The sequence below is a fragment of the Chaetodon trifascialis genome, chromosome 20 (assembly GCF_039877785.1).
Source record: "Chaetodon trifascialis isolate fChaTrf1 chromosome 20, fChaTrf1.hap1, whole genome shotgun sequence".
NCBI lineage: Eukaryota > Metazoa > Chordata > Actinopteri > Chaetodontiformes > Chaetodontidae > Chaetodon > Chaetodon trifascialis.
In genome coordinates this window covers 21,165,566-21,180,784 of record NC_092075.1, presented here as the reverse complement: position 1 = coordinate 21,180,784, position 15,219 = coordinate 21,165,566, and the positions used below count along the sequence as shown (strand labels likewise).

At 41.5% G+C, this 15,219-nt stretch overlaps 1 protein-coding gene across 4 annotated transcripts in view; it reads left to right on the top strand.

The window, feature by feature from the left end:
• Positions 1-426: 426 nt before the first annotated feature.
• Positions 427-15,219, top strand: part of LOC139348778 (rapamycin-insensitive companion of mTOR-like) — a 32,943-nt gene continuing 18,150 nt past the window's right edge. For 3 of the 4 annotated variants that reach the window (XR_011603417.1, XM_070989113.1, XM_070989115.1), the window contains exons 1-22: positions 427-722; positions 835-882; positions 3,365-3,462; positions 3,642-3,706; positions 3,794-3,925; positions 4,370-4,433; positions 5,529-5,655; positions 5,752-5,921; positions 5,999-6,066; positions 6,156-6,223; positions 6,445-6,527; positions 7,894-7,981; positions 8,070-8,160; positions 8,243-8,309; positions 8,388-8,468; positions 8,557-8,657; positions 8,795-8,960; positions 10,231-10,332; positions 10,532-10,578; positions 10,671-10,806; positions 11,425-11,624; positions 12,869-12,995. Coding sequence is in view for 3 of the 4 variants with exons in the window: in XM_070989113.1 (XP_070845214.1) it covers positions 533-722; positions 835-882; positions 3,365-3,462; positions 3,642-3,706; positions 3,794-3,925; positions 4,370-4,433; positions 5,529-5,655; positions 5,752-5,921; positions 5,999-6,066; positions 6,156-6,223; positions 6,445-6,527; positions 7,894-7,981; positions 8,070-8,160; positions 8,243-8,309; positions 8,388-8,468; positions 8,557-8,657; positions 8,795-8,960; positions 10,231-10,332; positions 10,532-10,578; positions 10,671-10,806; positions 11,425-11,624; positions 12,869-12,995 (2,319 nt within the window). In the remaining variant the exon portion in view is untranslated. The remainder of the gene's footprint in view (positions 723-834; positions 883-3,364; positions 3,463-3,641; positions 3,707-3,793; positions 3,926-4,369; positions 4,434-5,528; positions 5,656-5,751; positions 5,922-5,998; positions 6,067-6,155; positions 6,224-6,444; positions 6,528-7,893; positions 7,982-8,069; positions 8,161-8,242; positions 8,310-8,387; positions 8,469-8,556; positions 8,658-8,794; positions 8,961-10,230; positions 10,333-10,531; positions 10,579-10,670; positions 10,807-11,424; positions 11,625-12,868; positions 12,996-15,219) is intronic. The other variant, XM_070989114.1, reaches the window with a different exon arrangement.

Below are 15,219 nucleotides of genomic sequence, written 5' to 3'. Positions count from 1 at the left end.
AGACATCACATCTAATTGTAACTTCAAAGAGATTTATTTATTTATTTACTAATTTATTTATTATTTTTGTGATCACTGATTTACAAAGATACACTTAGATTTTTGCTCCTTGTCCTGCCTGCACTGCTGACACAGAGACTAGACTTCTCTGCAGATCTTCAAATGACCTTCACCTGATAAATTCTCAAAGTGATCTTCAGAACATTATACTGGAAAATATGTACGACTATATAATGGCAAAACATATTGACATTTAGATGGACTAAATCATATCGAGCAGCCAAAATCTCCCCAGACGAGGCTCTGGCTCTGATTTCAGCCTTGCATCAGTAGAGCGGCTGATGGTTGACGCAAACTGCAACAGAACATTGAAAATAACAGACAAAGTAAAATATTAAGTTCTTAATAGTTAAGGTTGTTGTTTGAGTGCCTCTTTGCACTGTCACCTGACTTCCCAAAGGTCTTCTGGCAGAAAGCCCTGAAGGCAAATTTGTCCCATAACTGCTTTTGCACACAATCAGCTGACATGTAAATGTGTGCGAGACCAAATGTAGAAATTATAGGAAAACAACGCGCAGGCAGAGCACGTGCTGACGCCGTCACGGAGCAGAATCACGCCCACCCGCGCGAACCACGGAGTCTCCTTTCAGCCAGTGAGGCTGCTGGAAAGATGGCGGTGAGCAGTGTCCGAAGCCGCCTGGCACGGAGCAGTCGGATGCGAGGTGAGACAGATTTCCGCTCACGGGGCTTGACCGCACTGTCAACCACAGTGACTGATCGCCGGCAGCGAGGTGTTGTCACCAGCTGATCTCATCCATAACTTTGTGTGTGCAGGTCGGAATGACAGCGGGGAGGAAAACGTCGCGCTGGATCTCTCCAGAGGTACGTGTGAACTGGATCACTGTGAGGACTCAGCATCCACACTTGGCATCAGTGCCGCCGACTTTGTGCGTGTCTCACCGATGTATCCTGGTGTCTTATGTATAGATACGTTGTTGTGGGTGCTGTCATGCTCAAACTAATGCAAAATGGTTTGACTTTGACTGCGTGTTTACCTAACTCACCCATCACTGTGGCCTTCCGGTCCACTCAAAACTTCCATGTAGTTACTGACTTTTTAGGCAAAACGTAAGAATGCTTTCAAAAGGCAGGCACCAGTAGAAAGTACTTCAAATCATGACGTTGATCATGAGAAACAACTTTTCTCTACTTGGCTCACTTTCTAATGATGTTACAGTCTGGCAATGTCAGTGTTTTTCTCATTAACAGTCCCATGTGGGTACCAAAACTCATTGTCTATACTAGCAGAAACACATTAAAACCATCAAAAACATATGACCTCAGTTAAAAGAGCTGAAGCTCCTTTATGAATGTCACTTGCATAAAAAAGATTCTTCAGTGTGTCACACTGAAGCTCATTAAGTTGCTTAGTGGAGACTAATTATGATTCAAGCCATGAAGGGAAGAATAATATTGTGTTTGTGCCAGTTTATTACTATTATTATTTTCATATTTTTTCTGCTGCATCAGCTTCAATTCCTGTGAGATGGAATAACCTAGAAACATGAAACTCAGCCCAAGAACTGGAAATCATGTGCAAGTGCTTTTCCAAGAAATATGAGCCCTATCAGCCAGATGGTGGCGCTGTAATTAAGGCCCAAAGGTGTAATTTTGGAAAGGCCACGCCCCCAAACACAAGTCAGCTCAGCCTGCTCTACAAAAAGCCTCTTGGACCATGAAATTCCGCCATGATGTATTTTGTCAAATTTTTTAGAATAACAGTGATATTAGTAGAAGTCGTTGGATTTTGACTTTTTTGGATTTGTGTCAGCACCGAAATGGGTATTCAGCATCGGGGGATTGAGAAATACATTTCTATTATAAATGAGCAGGACTGGTCAAACCTGGGTTTTGTGGTGAAGAAACAAGTGTGTGATTGGTCTCATTCCGTCTTCAAATGAAACTAGCTGAAGTGACTCTACTCACCTTCGTTCAGCCTGGACGAAGGTGCTAAGAAAGAGGAGAGGAGAGGATGGCTGGCAGCGGCCGAGGAGAGATGGGTGATGGGAGATGGTCACAGCAGGGCCAAAGGAGAAGGATGGAGATGGAGGAGCAGTGACATACAGACAGAAGCACAGGGCACACAGGGAAATACTGAAAATACTGCTATGAAGTTTTAATCTTCAAATGTTTTCTACATATTAATGTATTTTTATGGAATACTACCCAGATATTTGGTTGAGGAGATGCAGTACAAAATGATCCTGCACCCTGTAGGATTATTTTGTATTGCTTCATCAAGCAAAATGCCAACATGCCAACAGACAATGAACAGTATACAAGCACAGTATAAAATATATTGCATCATGCTGATGTTACAGCAGGATGAGCATGAAACTTTTTTCAGAAATGCTATCAACTGTAGAAGGCCTTGAAACTGCATTTAAATGATTATAATGATTAAAATTAATCAATATAAAGTGAAAAAAAATATTTAAATAAATATTAAAAATCAGAAACTTTAACAGGCTTTTGGTCGGCTAGTCACTTGTTATTCTGGGGGAATGTGAACTCATATTTCTACATATATTTCAGTCTCCAGCAGTAAAGTTCAGTGTGTCAGTCAGCTCTATACTGATCGCTGCCACAAACAGTTGTTTTTCATATGTGTTTTTTTTTTAATTGATTAGGGTTAGGGTTAGAAAATATTTGCATGCCAACTGAATTCCTGTGAGGTTTTCAGCCATTGTTTGTCACCTCAGTGTTTGTTCTATAACAAGATACAAAGACTGAAGTTGTGTGAGCACAGTAACAGATGTGACAGTGTCCTCATTACAAACAGATGGTGTCCCTGTTAAATCAGTGATCTGCTCATGAACACACACTTTGTGCTGAATCATATCGTCTCACTCGGCCTTAGAATAGAATGCCAAAAATGGAAAGAGAAAATGATGAAGGGTTGGAAAGAGGCTGTTGGAGAGTGATTCAATTCATTAATTTAGTCTTTTTTATCTTTTTATCTACTGTTTTATTTTCTATTTTATTGTTATAGATCTGTGACTGTCAGTTAGTTGATCGACAGAAAATGAATCTTAATCAGAAAATTCACAGAATATTGCAGTGATTGATTGTTTTACAACAGAAAAGAAGTGGTGGACTGGTATACGTCAGAAAAAGGAAATTGTTCCTCTGCTGTGGGTACCAGTATTTACCCCCACCATGTTTAATGTTATTGTTTCTGTTTGACATTCTTCATTGTGGCAACACTTGTGTGAAAACAATATTTTTATGTACATCTTAACACTATCATCTAGTGTAACTTTTGTTTACATGTAAAGACCATGTCGCCCTTTGCTGATTTCAGATCCTGCAGAGAACCTCCATGAAATCCTTCAAAATGTTGCACAGCAACAAGGAGTCTCCAACATGCGCAAGCTTGGTCACCTTAACAACTTTGTAAAGGTTTGTGAAAACAACAGTAACCCCACACATACCACATATCATGATTAAGTTTTCAGCAGATGACCCAGCTGACATTCACATCTGTACATCCTGCTAGTGGGTCAAATAACCAATGGTCATGCATTTGGTAAATATACTGTACAAGGCCTTGACTGAAGCTGTGACCACTTTCACCACAGCTTCTCTGCAGCATTGGCCACTCAGAGGAGAAGCTTGGCTTTAAATATGAGGAGATAATTATTTGGTAAGTATTTGTACATGTTGGCTACTTCAGAATTCTTCTGCTGCAGTGTTCTCAATCAGGACTGTTCCCTGATTTTTCTCTCCAAAGTCTTCGGCTAGCATTGTTGAATGAGGCTAAGGAAGTGCGTGCAGCTGGATTACGAGCTCTACGTTATCTGATCAAGGACAGCAGTGTATTAGAGAAGGTTCTTCGGTTGCAGGTGGACTATTTGATTGCGAGGTGAGTGAACATGACATGGTTGAAAGAGGCAGTGGGTTTCATAATCTGTCTTCATGTAATGTAATACAGAGTTGCCAGTTTGGTGGGGCTGCAGTTTCAGAAAGTGTTGGTATTTCCATTTTCAATAATTTTTTTTCCAACAGTGACCTTAATGTCACTAAACAAACAAAGGACTCTCCCAGACAATGTTACAATCCTATAGGTTTTGATAATTTTGCCTTTTGTCCACCATTTTGGCATGGTGACGGCTCTAAATACTACAATACACATGAGTTGCTATTGAAGGAGAAGCTAGTCAGAGGAGCAACTCATGCTTTGACTCTTTTTTACTTCCAGAACCAGGGGTCTCTGAAAAAACCCTTCCCACGTTGCAGCTGTATTATGTTTGCATAATAACAGTTAGCATTCTCTTGTAACAAACCCGTCCTCTTGATTCTGTCCCAGGTGCATAGATATCCAGCAAAGTAATGAGGTTGAAAGAACACAGGCTCTCAGACTGGCACGCAAGGTGAGATCTCCTTCTAAGAAATACTCTTTCCATGAGCACTATAGACCACTCACGTAGTTGCACAGCTGCTTACCATGAGAAATGAAGCAGGTCATTATGTCTAGGACAATATAGAGCAAATTCCAATTGTAGCTTTGGTGCTATACTACCACTAGTAAGATGGTTGATATGATATGAATAAAACATAAAGTTACATAATCATAAATGCACTGGTTTTAAAACCTGTACTGGTGTCCCACAAGGATCGATACTTGGAACAATTTTATTTACTTTGTATCATAATAATCTGCCTTCTGTCTGTCCTGATGTAGCGATCCAGTTCTATGCTCATGATACAGTGATCTACACAAACCAGCAAGCTGCTTCCAAATTTACTAATGCAATTAGCAATATTACAGCATGGCTAAACATCATCATAATATGTGTCAGATTTAACAACGACTGAAGTGTGTCCTTCTAAAAGAAAGTTGCACATGGCAATATCAGACCAAAAGGAGCAAGTTGTAGTTCAAGTATCTGGGTGTCTTGATCAGTGATCTAATCCATCCCTTTGTTGAGCAACCATTAATGAGGCAAAACAATGGCATTTTTAGTGTGTGTTATTTCCTGCCCTCAAGCTGGAAATGCAACAACAGAGTGATGTGACGTCATCTGCAAACAACCTATTAGTGCACATTGAAGAACTCTGTATTTACCAGTCTTTCAACGGGTAGTTGAAACCATGGTTCACTGATAATAAACCATAAGATGATAATTGTCTTTCCTGCAAATTTCACCTTGATGATAGACAGATTAAAAGTATCAAGATCAATGTAACCGAACCGGAAATTTTATTTGCTAGATATATTCAGGTAAAATAAGGCTCCAGATAGTAGGCCTGATAATAAAAAAAACAAATTATTGTGCTAAGCCTATAAGTTTCTGAATAAACTGGTTGTCTCAGAGCAAAGATAGATCTTTTTTATTCATTTTAATCTATGGGCCCATATATTTGTGGTGTTGGATGATTATCTTTTTGGATTTCATATTGCTTCGCACTAGCATGGCTACAAACCGGACTGACTGACTGTGTGCTTGTGCTGCTGCCTTGTACAGATGATCACTGTGAATGCACTGCTTTTCCCCTCCTCTGTCACCAACTCGCTCATTGCTGTGGGCAACAATGGGCTACATGAACGAGATCGTATGGTGCGGGCCTGCATCGCCATAGTCTGTGAGCTCTGTGAGTGAAAACAAACTGTACACACATACACACACGTACACACTCACACTCTAACGTCAGCGTTGTAACGCTCTGTGTGGCCCCTTTATTCTGCAGCCTTGAAGAACCCTCTTGTGGTGGCACAGCGGGGCGGTCTAAGCACCATTCTGAAGAGCGTGACCGACTGTCAGCTGAGTCGCATCAATGAAGCTCTCATCACCACCATCCTGCACCTCCTCAACCACCCTCATACCAGGCAGTACGTCCGCTCTGATGTCGAGCTGGAGGTACTGACATCTCAAATTGAAGATGTTTTGAATACAACTCTGTGTGATGTTATTTATAAAACGTGTGTCTTTCTCAGCAAATCCTGGCCCCGTACACAGATTTCCACTACAGACACACTCCTGACATAGCAGGGGGGCAGCTAAAGTGAGTTCCACAATGTCTGTTGAAGCATATAACATAAATGTTGTGCGATTGCTTTTGCATTGTGGGATTGTTTTATGTGCTGTCTTCAGGGAGGACAGGGAGGCTCGATTCATGGCCAGTAAAATGTCTATAGTTGCCTCATTTCGTTCCTGGTCAGGTAAATGGTGAAATTTACAGTCATTTTCGTTTAGCCAAAATATGTATAAGACAAAGTCTCTTTAAACTTAGAAAATATTGTTACTTCTGTACTTTGTGTTAATCTCTAAATGCCTCAAACCTTCCTATTAACTGATTGTTTATAGCATGCCAAAATATTTGTCTGCAGATCACACTCACTTTGTAGAGTTCTCCACTAATCGTGACCCCTTCACCTTGCAGGCATCATTAACCTCTGCAAGTCAGGCAACTCTGGAATCCAGTCTCTTATTGGCTTACTTTGTATACCAAATATGGAAGTGCGGGTAGGTAAAAGGGATACTGTAATAGTCACATTTGTTTGTTTGAAAGGACACAACCTTCACCCACCAGTGAAAGGCTCAGGGCTTCTTTGTAAAAACAGACATTATTGCATAAGTCTAAATATGAAACATGAAATACTTCTTATCTCTCCTGAAATTCTTGATTGATATCATCATTTCACCTCAGCAGTTTTAGATATCAGAGAAACCCAAGCTTCCCAAAGATAACAAATGTATTAGGCTGAGTTTCAGGGAAATTTGGATAAAACCGTGCACAAGCCGCAGAATATTTCATTTAGTTGTGTTTGTGGAGCTATAAAAACATTACATAATAGGTCCTTATCATATGGCAGATGTCAGTTTATGTCCTTGGCCCAAATTCATTTGAAGTTGTTCATTCCCATCCACTCTAAGACATTAGGTAAACCCAGAGACCATCTTGCAATGGGATCACACCAGCCCTGTACAGAGCTATCCATAAGTGCTGACTGTTAGCATTTAAGTCCAGCCAGCTACTTTATTATATTGATTTTTGATTCTAATAAAATAGTTTTGATTAACAAGTTGTGATTCTCTTTATGTATACATTTTATGACTGCTAGCCATTGCTTCAAAACAATGTGAGCACGATGATAGAAAAACATGGCCATCTCTACCGGTCCTGTGCCCACATGCTCTGCATCAGTACTTTTCCATCTTTTTGTGCCCAAGGCACACCCAAGAGCAAGCCTCAAGGTACACCTGCATTCATATACATGCAAAATAGTGTCTACAGTATAACATGTCCTCACTCTTCTGTAAATGTTAATTGTAATTTACCAATGCCCAGTGTTGGCCAAGTTGCTTAAAAATGTAATAGATTACGTGATGGGCGTTGCTGGTGGTGACATCCCATCACAAGATGCTCTGTCTCTCTATTACTCTATTACAAAGTTTGTGACCAGGTGTCACGGACACAGAGGCTCACAAAACTCTGATCACACCAAACAGTGCTGATCAAATATGAACCAGATTCCATCACTGTATTGCCTGTTTCTTGCCTCAAATGTTTTCATATATGTATGTGATGCAAGCCTCTGCACCAGTATGGATATAAGACATGCTCACACTGCTCAGCATTCATCAGTGTGCTCTTCAGTTTTATGGATAACACCTGTTATACTTACATTACTTATATTACAGTTTATTTTGGTTCAGTTGTATGTGCTTTTTTAGTATATTTGGACAGTGTAATGTTTATGTTGTTTGAAGGCAGAATCAAATCAAATCAAATCAAGGTGAAAAGACAGAAAAAGAAGGAAAAGTAGTTGAAAAGAAACCACACACCTGTGTCATGTTTGACCATGCTGACGTCATGTCCTCCTCACAGAAAGGTTTGTTGGAGGTCTTCTATGATATCTTCCAGCTCATCATACCTGTAGAGACTACAGACTTCAATGAAGCACTTATTAGCATAGGTGGGTGTCATGACATTATGTTGATGCTTTTATTTTTGACTTTGCTTAAATTGCATAAGAAGCTAATCTGGAACTATACCCTGTTAAGACCTCAGTAGAGTTCAGGACTGCTGGAAGTTGTCTGATGGATTTGTGGCTTCTGAGGCAAAAACAGTTCTCCCACATCGATCCTGCTCAAGGTAAATAATGTATGGAGCTACTAGTATCTCATTATATGTGCTGGACGATGAGATTTAAATTGGAATTCTTGTTCTGTTCTAGGCCAAATCTGATGGACAACTATCTGGCTCTGGTACTTTCGGCCTTCATCAAAAGTGGACTACTAGAGGTACAATCATTGACCTCATAGAATCTGTTTGTAGTTTTCATGTTAGCATTTGTATCAATCTGTATCTGACCTCCACAGGGATTGGTTGATGTGATAACAAGCAGCGATGATGCAATATCCATACGGGCTACCATCTTGGTGGGAGAACTTCTCCATATGGTACCTCCCTCCTGTGCTCCCATTTGTTGATCAGAACAGGAGATTTCATAGATTGCTTTTGTATATAAATTTGATTTTCTTCCTACAGGCCAACACCATCCTCCCTCACAGCCACAGCCACCACCTACACTGCTTACCCACCCTCATGAACATGGCAGCCTCCTTTGATATCTCTCTGGAGAAGAGAGTGTGAGTACCTCACCCCAGGCATGCTACAGACGGGACTGGTTTAGTGAGGAGGATTTCAGTTACGCAAAACTAGCGTCCAGTTCTGACGTGTTACATTAAACAAGAGAACTGGGACTGAAATAGATTCTTTTTTGCAGACGTGCGAGTGCTGCCATCAACTACCTGAAGTGTTTTCACGAGAAGAAGAAGCGAGGAATCAAACCATACAGTCTCTACTTGGACCACATCCTCCGTACGTCAGGAGCATTGAACTACTGTCGAGACCAGCACATTAAACCTCAGAGAGACATTTTCATTGTCAAGGTACACACTCCACATATATCACATATGTATCTCCAGCTGTTTCACTACTCTAACAGGTCTCTGCATTTTCTACTTAGTGGAACTCAAGGAGGTTAGAAGAAAGTGCATGGAAGTGGATATTACACAAGCAAAAGATGAAAAGACCTTAACAAATCTTTGCTGGTTTGACACTACAACATGCAGTGCAAATGCAGAAAACAACCAAATACAGAAGATACAATGGAATATAGAAACAAATATAGGAAACACAACCACATACAGAAAACTAAATACAGAAAAACACAACCAAAGCCACGACACACCACAAATCCAGCCACTCACAAATGGAACAACAATGAGACTACACCCTCAGCTCCATTTCTGCACTGCAAATTATTGTATCAGTGTATTATTCACAACAGAACATCAAAATTTGGTTCAGACATTCAGACAAAAGGAAAAGGAAAATGATCTCAGGTTGGGCTGCACGGTAGCGCAGCAGGTAGTGCGCGTGCCTCACAGCAAGAAGGTTGCCGGTTCAATCCCCAGGTCAGACGGGGCCTTTCTGTGTGAAGTTTGCATGTTCTTCCCGTGCATGCGTGGGTTCTCTCCGGGTGCTCCGGCTTCCTCCCACAGACCAAAAACATGCTCATTAGGTTAATTGATGACTCTAAATTGTCCGTAGGTGTGAGTGCGAGTGTGAATGTTTGTTTGTCTTTGTATGTGGCCCTGCAATCGGCTGGCGACCGGTTCAGGGTGTACCCCGCCTCTCGCCCATTGTAGCTGGGATAGGCTCCAGTCCCCCGTAACCCCGAAAGGGATAGGCGGTATAGATAATGGATGGATGGATCTCAGGTTGACCCTGCATACCACCTCTTTCTGGAACACGGACCCTGAACTCCTCAGGTTAATCCCACCTGGTCTGAGGGTGATCCATCATGTGTATTGTGGTCCTGTGTTTGTTGTTATTTGATTATTATTAATTTTGTGTGTGCAATGATGTTGATGAAACCCTAGACAAATTCTCCCTTCTTATCTCTTTGATCATTAAAGTGAATTGAAATATGTTGCGGCCCTGTTGGCCATAAAATGATTATGTGCAATCCATCCACTCTTACTGAATGATAAACAATGACTAAGAACATAAAATTGGTATAATTGTATGTAAAAATCATTCACCTGAACTATTAAATAGATGAAAACTATCCATCTGTCAGTGAAAAATAAGTCTTTTGTGCTGTATAGCATTATCTGTAACGTGTAAGTGAAGCCAGCTGTGTTTACCCTGCAGGAAACTGAGGATGCTTTCATGGCCAACATGAGAGACAGTCACATCCTCAACCACAAGGAGAACCTGGATTGGAACTGGTGCCTCATTGGAACCATTTTGAAGGTAAAGGTATAAATGATTTATGCCTTTAACATGGACTCCTACCAGAAACAAGCCTATAATGCATTTTGGCGTGGCAGGCTAGGCAAAGATAATTTCCTACTGCTTGGGTTTGCTTGCAGTTGTCCAACTACAATTGCTGTGAAAAAAGGCTGCTTTTAAAGCTCTAATCCTCTAATTTGTGTTTTATTCTTGTCTCTAGTGGCCAAATGTTAGTTTACGTAGCAATAAGGATGAACAAATGCACAAGTAAGTATTTTAACCTCAAATGTTTTCGTGGCTCTCATTTGATTTTTAGCACAGTGATAAATGGCTCGTCATATTCCTTGTGTGTATTACAGATTCGTGCAAAGGTTGCTTTTCTTCTACAAGCCCAGCAGTAAGATGTATTGCAGCCTGGAGCTGGAGCATCCCAAGGCCAAACAGCTCACTGTGGTTGGCTGTCAGTTTATAGAGTTCCTTCTGGCATCTGAAGAGGTGAGGGCAAACCACCCTCTGTAACTAGTGACACATCTTTACATTTTTTTGTGTGAGTTTGTGTAGGTTGGTTCTGCAGTTTTTCAAATGGGTGTGTTGGATTATCTCCGGTTGGATTTGGAAATTACACATTCACAACATAAATTGGAACTGGAGGTGTGGTCTTTGAAAGACATGGATGATTGTACGCAGGGAGGGTCTCACGAAAGGATGCTGTGTATTGCATTAGGGGAAATGTTGGATCCAGTGTTTTTTAGTCTTGCTAGTGTAGTTCCTTCAGGGATTGAAAAACCAGTTTCTTGGTCAGTCACCGCATTGGTCCAGACTGAACAATAACATTGAGATGAAAATTAAGATGAAATTTTGTACAGACAATTATGGTCCCTGAAGGATGAATCCTAGTGACTTTGGTGGTCATCCTCTGACTTTTCCCCAAATATAATTATGAGTTTGACATTTTTGGCAGAGGTTTATAGTTGTTCTGACTGATCACTCTTGCGGAGAAAAAAATTGGCTACCATAGAGAGGGATGACACATAATCTCTCCTGGGAGACGGTCATAATGACCTTCCCCCCTTGCCACCCCTGTCTCCTAATCCTCTTGTCATTTTCTGTTAGGAAGGCCAGGCATACCTGGAAGACCTGGTGAGGGACATTGCCCAGTGTTTGTTCTCCTCTGCTGGACTCAAAACTGACCGCAGTCTGCAGGGCGGTAGGCTGCTAACCACACTCAGCCAGCACTACTTCCTTTTCCTGGGCACCCTGTCAGCCCACCCACATGGTGTCAAGATGCTGGAGAAGTGCAATGTCTTCCAGTGGTGAGCATCTATTGTAAAGCTTATTTTTGAATCTGTGTTCGCAGACAGATTTTAGTGGGTACACAATGTGAATAATATTCTGTCAAGGAAAAACAAAAATATATATACCCCTCTGGACTGGGAAATTAATTGAGAGGATGAATCCTAATTACATTGGTGATCCCCTGACTGTTCCAATAGCGCGATCAGCAGGTTCATTTATTTTGTGAAATATTTCTCCATCAGACTAGATGTACTGGCATAAAATTTGGTATAGATGCACATAGCTCCCAGATGATGACTCTTACTGTCCATTGATGATCCCTTGACTTATCCTCAAATGCCACCTTGAGGTTTATGTGTGATTTTGAGGGTTATGTCTTAACAGCTCAGTGGGTTTCATAAAATTTGCACAAATTTATGTTTGATTCTAACCCTGAGATGAAGAGATGACCTGGAGGCACAAAGGAAATAGTTTTATTCATATTGGCAAGGCAAACCCTGAAGTAAAAAGAGCACAAGAGCTAGCAAGGTGACCAAGACTTGTTACCACTCTAGCGAGTAACAATCTGGCAACAACTGGTGGGGAGATGTGGGTTTTTATCCTGTGATAGGTGATTGTGGATTGGCTGCAGTTGTGGTGGCTGATTGGTACTGGGAGCAAGTGTAGGGAAACCAAGATTGCAGGGCAACATCCAGTCCCCACACACACACACACACACACACACACACACACACACACACACACACACACACAAGGACAGACACAGGGAGAAACTGACATGACACAGACAGGTAGGGGAAACACAGGGAAAGGGAGGAGGAAGAAGGCTTCCGACGCTTAGTATTCCCTTTCCTGTCCATCTCTTAAAAAAAGGCATTCTATCAAAATAAAGGCTGAATAAGCCCCAAAAATATTCTTTTATAAAAGATGATTTATTACCCACTTTGGTTTATGATCAGATATCTGCAAAACTAATGACATTCCTATCAGCCTCAGCTGTTTTTGTGTTGTGTCTTAACTAGCAAATGTTAGCATACTAACACGCTAAACTAAGAACATGGACATGGTAAACATTATACCAGGATAACATGAACATGTTAGCATTGCAACTGGCTCATTGTCTGGTCTTGAAACATTTGAATCAGACATATTCAGGTCCTATTGCCCATTGCAACCACTTGGATCAATTTTACAGGGTTCATTTGTCCTGATGCTGTCATTCTGTCTTTAATCAGCTGCTTGCTCCAATTTGCTCTGTCAGTTTGTTGGACATGTGTAGTCTGAAGAATCAAGAGCACCTGCTGAAGCTAACAGTCTCAACGCTGGATTACAGTCGAGATGGTTTGGCTCGAGTCATTCTGTCCAAAATCCTCACTGCTGCCACTGATGTAAGAGTCAACACAGCTCTCTCTGACAGCTTCTTCACAGCATTCTCTGGTGTAGTCAGAGTTGCACTGACAATTTGTGTTATGTATATGAATTAATATTGATCAAGAGCAGAAGTAAAAATGTCTCACGGCTATAAACGTACAGATGTATTGATAATGTTTAATGATAATGATAATGTGGAAACTGTGGACCAGTAGGAGACCCACTTCCACACTAAATCAGAAGCAATTGGTGGCTCAATGCTTGAAGATCAATTACAGGAAGCTACTGTCACAACATGAGATGGAGAGGTTCCAACAGGTTGACCATACAAGTTATCACCCTGAAGGGCTACCCAGTAGGTAGGACACACAGTATATGGAGACAGACTCCCGCCAGCTGATACAATCCTACCAGCCATAACAACTGAGATAACTAAGATAACTAAGATAAATTCCCAACACCCATGACAGCTGAAGCTATTGAGGTACAAATGAGAATCATGGCCAGATTAAACACAGTCAACCCCTGGACTTCCACAGGTCAGTGAAGAAGTACCATCACAAAGCCTACTTGATGTGAACACAGCCTTGGCCAATATCTCAACTGCCACCATAACACAGATTAGCAAGCTTGTATACACAGCTAGGTGATAAAATTAGCTAGGTGATTTTTGGCTTACACTTCCAAGTGCATGTCCATTTCCTACTATGCAGCATTGTTTGAGCTACTAATGAAATAAGTGGATATAGATGTTGATGCACAAAAGCAACGTGTGTCACGTCACTACTTCTGCTCCCTGTGTCACTTCCTGTTTGCACAAGGGCAGAGCTGAGCTCCTCACACATACTGTAGATAGTGGACAGCAACATTAACTTCACAGCAGCTCACCAGCAGTACCCTCCTTGGAAGAGAAGGCTTAAATCTCAGAAGGGAGGGTATATCGGATAAGGAGACATCACACAATGCCCAGTGACTGGTGGACCTAAGAGCAGACCACAACAATATCCAAGAACAAAAACCAGTTACCATCGCAGTGGCATATTTCCAATGGCGAATCTTAAGCCTGAAACAATGAACTGCATTTCTGGCCCTGAAAAGATTCATGTGGACTGGCTGAAGAAGCTAACAGCACTCTATGAACATCAGGTGATGCAGATGAATCATCTGCTAACGTTAGGTTCTCACCCTGACTGGCTGATACAGGGGAAAAATACTGACCATGAATGATCCTTACAAGGGTACAACACCTCGAAACTACAGGCTGATCACCCCCTCTTCACAACATGGAGGATCCTGTCAGGCATCATAGCAGCCTAAGATGAATGGACACATGAGTCAATACATGAGTGAAACTCAGAAGAGGGTTAAAGCATCAACTACTGGTTAATAGAGCATTCACCCAAGACTCTAAGACCAGAGAGACCAACCTGAAACAGCCTGGATTGATGACAAGAAAGCATACAATTCAGTACTTCCACACTTGGTTACTGGAGTGCTACTGGAAAGCTAACACTAATAGCCTTCACCAAGAACTCAATGCGGCAATGAAAAACAACACTAGTGTCCAACTCAGGTAACCATCAAATGCGGCTTGCACTAAGGTTGCTACTGCTGCTCTACATAGGCCTCAACCACCTCAGTCAGATCATCACAAATAGTGGATATGGATAGTGGAATAACCATCAGCCACCTCCTATACATGGATGACATCAAGCTGTATGTTAGGAATTAGCAAGACATTGACTGATCCACTTCACCAGAATCTACAGCAACAACATCGGGATGTCATTCAGACTGAACAAGTGCAGTTGAATGGTGGTAAACAGAGGAAAGGTAGTGAGGACCAAAAAATTTGAATTACCAGATGGCAAGATAACAGACACATGGGACAGTTACTAGTATGTGGGTATACCAGAGGCCAATGGAAACCATTAGGAAGCAGCAGGGGGTAGAGCCAGATACATCCGAGAAGAATGAGGGAGTTCCTGAGGACTCAGTTCAATGGGAAGAATGAGTTGTAAGCCATCATGTACTCAGGAGGAGTCATAAGCTGTCCAAAGGAGGAGATTAAGGTTACAGCTGTAAGGACAAGGACACTCCTCATTTATGGAGAGTTCCAATTGAAGTCCAGCAGCCAGAGAGTATACAGTAATCCAAAAGATGGGTTCAGATGGTTAGTGAGTGTCAGAGCCACTATCCAGGATGAAAGGAAACTCTATGAGTACATCAGAAAGAAGGCAT